This window comes from Egretta garzetta, unplaced genomic scaffold (assembly GCF_000687185.1).
Source record: "Egretta garzetta isolate BGI_Z169 unplaced genomic scaffold, ASM68718v1 scaffold215, whole genome shotgun sequence".
NCBI classification, from domain to species: Eukaryota; Metazoa; Chordata; class Aves; order Pelecaniformes; family Ardeidae; genus Egretta; species Egretta garzetta.
In genome coordinates this window covers 2,549,614-2,550,999 of record NW_009259719.1, presented here as the reverse complement: position 1 = coordinate 2,550,999, position 1,386 = coordinate 2,549,614, and the positions used below count along the sequence as shown (strand labels likewise).

The window sequence follows — 1,386 nt, the reverse complement described above, 5'->3', positions numbered from 1 at the left end:
GCTGTGTGCCCGGTGTGTGCCGCAATGGCGGCACCTGCACCAACGGCGCTGACGGGGGCTTTCGCTGCCAGTGCCCGGCAGGTGGCTTCGAGATGCCCTTCTGCGAGGTGTCCACGCGCTCCTTCCCACCACGATCCTTCGTCATGTTCCGGGGCCTGCGCCAGCGCTTCCACCTCACCCTCGCCCTCTCGTGAGTCTTCTCCCTCCTCCGCTGGACACTGGCACCTGGGCCCCACTCTGGTGGCTCTTGTGCACCCTGTGCCAGTCCAGGGGCTCGCTGCTGCTCCCCAGACCCCTGCGTTACTGGCTTTGCCTCGCCACGGGGCTGCCCTGGCACCTTTAGCCAAAGGGCTCTTCACCTGCACTGGCATGTCTCCCCTGGCATCAGCTCATCCCTTCCTTCAGTGCCTCTACCCTTCCCTGCTTCCAGCTCTCTGCTTCCGTGCCAGGCCCTCCCATGCTCCCAAAGCATCCACTGGATCAAGCTCCCAGCCCCTTCCCAGCTGGGCTTGGACCCGGGGCCAGGGCCAGGTCTCTACTTGTCCCTGTGCCGCGGTGCTGGTGCGTGCCACGGGAGAGCGGGGATCTCTGTGTGCTGCTTGCACACACCCTGCCCTCCTGCTTCCTCCCTTGCCCCAGGTTCAGCACCGTAGAGCCCAGTGGCCTCCTGCTCTACAACGGGCGCCTGAACGAGAGGCATGACTTCCTGGCGGTGGAGATCATCCAGGGGCAGATCCAGCTGAAATATTCCACAGGTAGGCTCGGCCCTGTCTGTTGCAGGATTTGTGCCATGGGAGCTGCAAGAAGGCCTGCACTGAGTGGGGAGAGCAGGGTGCTGCCCTGGATGGAGCCCACGCTAAGGGAGATGGGGTTGAGAGGTGTTGGTGAGCGTCAGTGGATGGCACAGAGGACGGGTGTGTGTCTCAGGACCCTCCCTAGGCTTGGGAGCGCAAGTGCAGCAGCGGGGTTGTGAGTCAAACTGGGACAAACCCTTTTGAGGTCTTGCCTGCCATTCTGCCCCATTATATCATCGGGAGCTTCATCTCTTGCCTTGCCCTGAGCCAGTCTGGAGAGGAGGAACCTCTTGGGAGGGTGTTCGCTATCCTGTCAGCCTCCATCCCTGCTCCCTCATGCCATTGCTGTGCCAATCCTGCACCCATCCTGCCTGCCCTGCGAGGCATCAGGATCAGCAGCCAGGAGCACTGGGCCCTTGTGTTGCCATCTGGGGCTTCCATCCCATCCTGTGTCGAGTGTTCCTCACCTCTCCCCTGCACGCAGCGCCTGGTGGCCATCCTGCTGCTGCTCTGGCTGCACCGGTCTCCTCAGGCAAGGTCCAGCAGCAAGTGGCTGGCAAGGGGCCGGCTGTCCGGGGCCAGGGGCCCCCCG

General features: G+C 63.6%; 1 protein-coding gene across 1 annotated transcript in view; it reads left to right on the top strand.

Moving 5' to 3' along the window:
* The window catches only part of CELSR3 (cadherin EGF LAG seven-pass G-type receptor 3), a gene marked incomplete at its 5' end in the record, with an annotated part of 34,816 nt that overhangs the window by 15,202 nt on the left and 18,228 nt on the right, over positions 1-1,386 (top strand). The window contains 2 exon segments of the mRNA XM_035894821.1: positions 1-190; positions 640-755. Coding sequence (XP_035750714.1) covers positions 1-190; positions 640-755 — 306 coding nt within the window.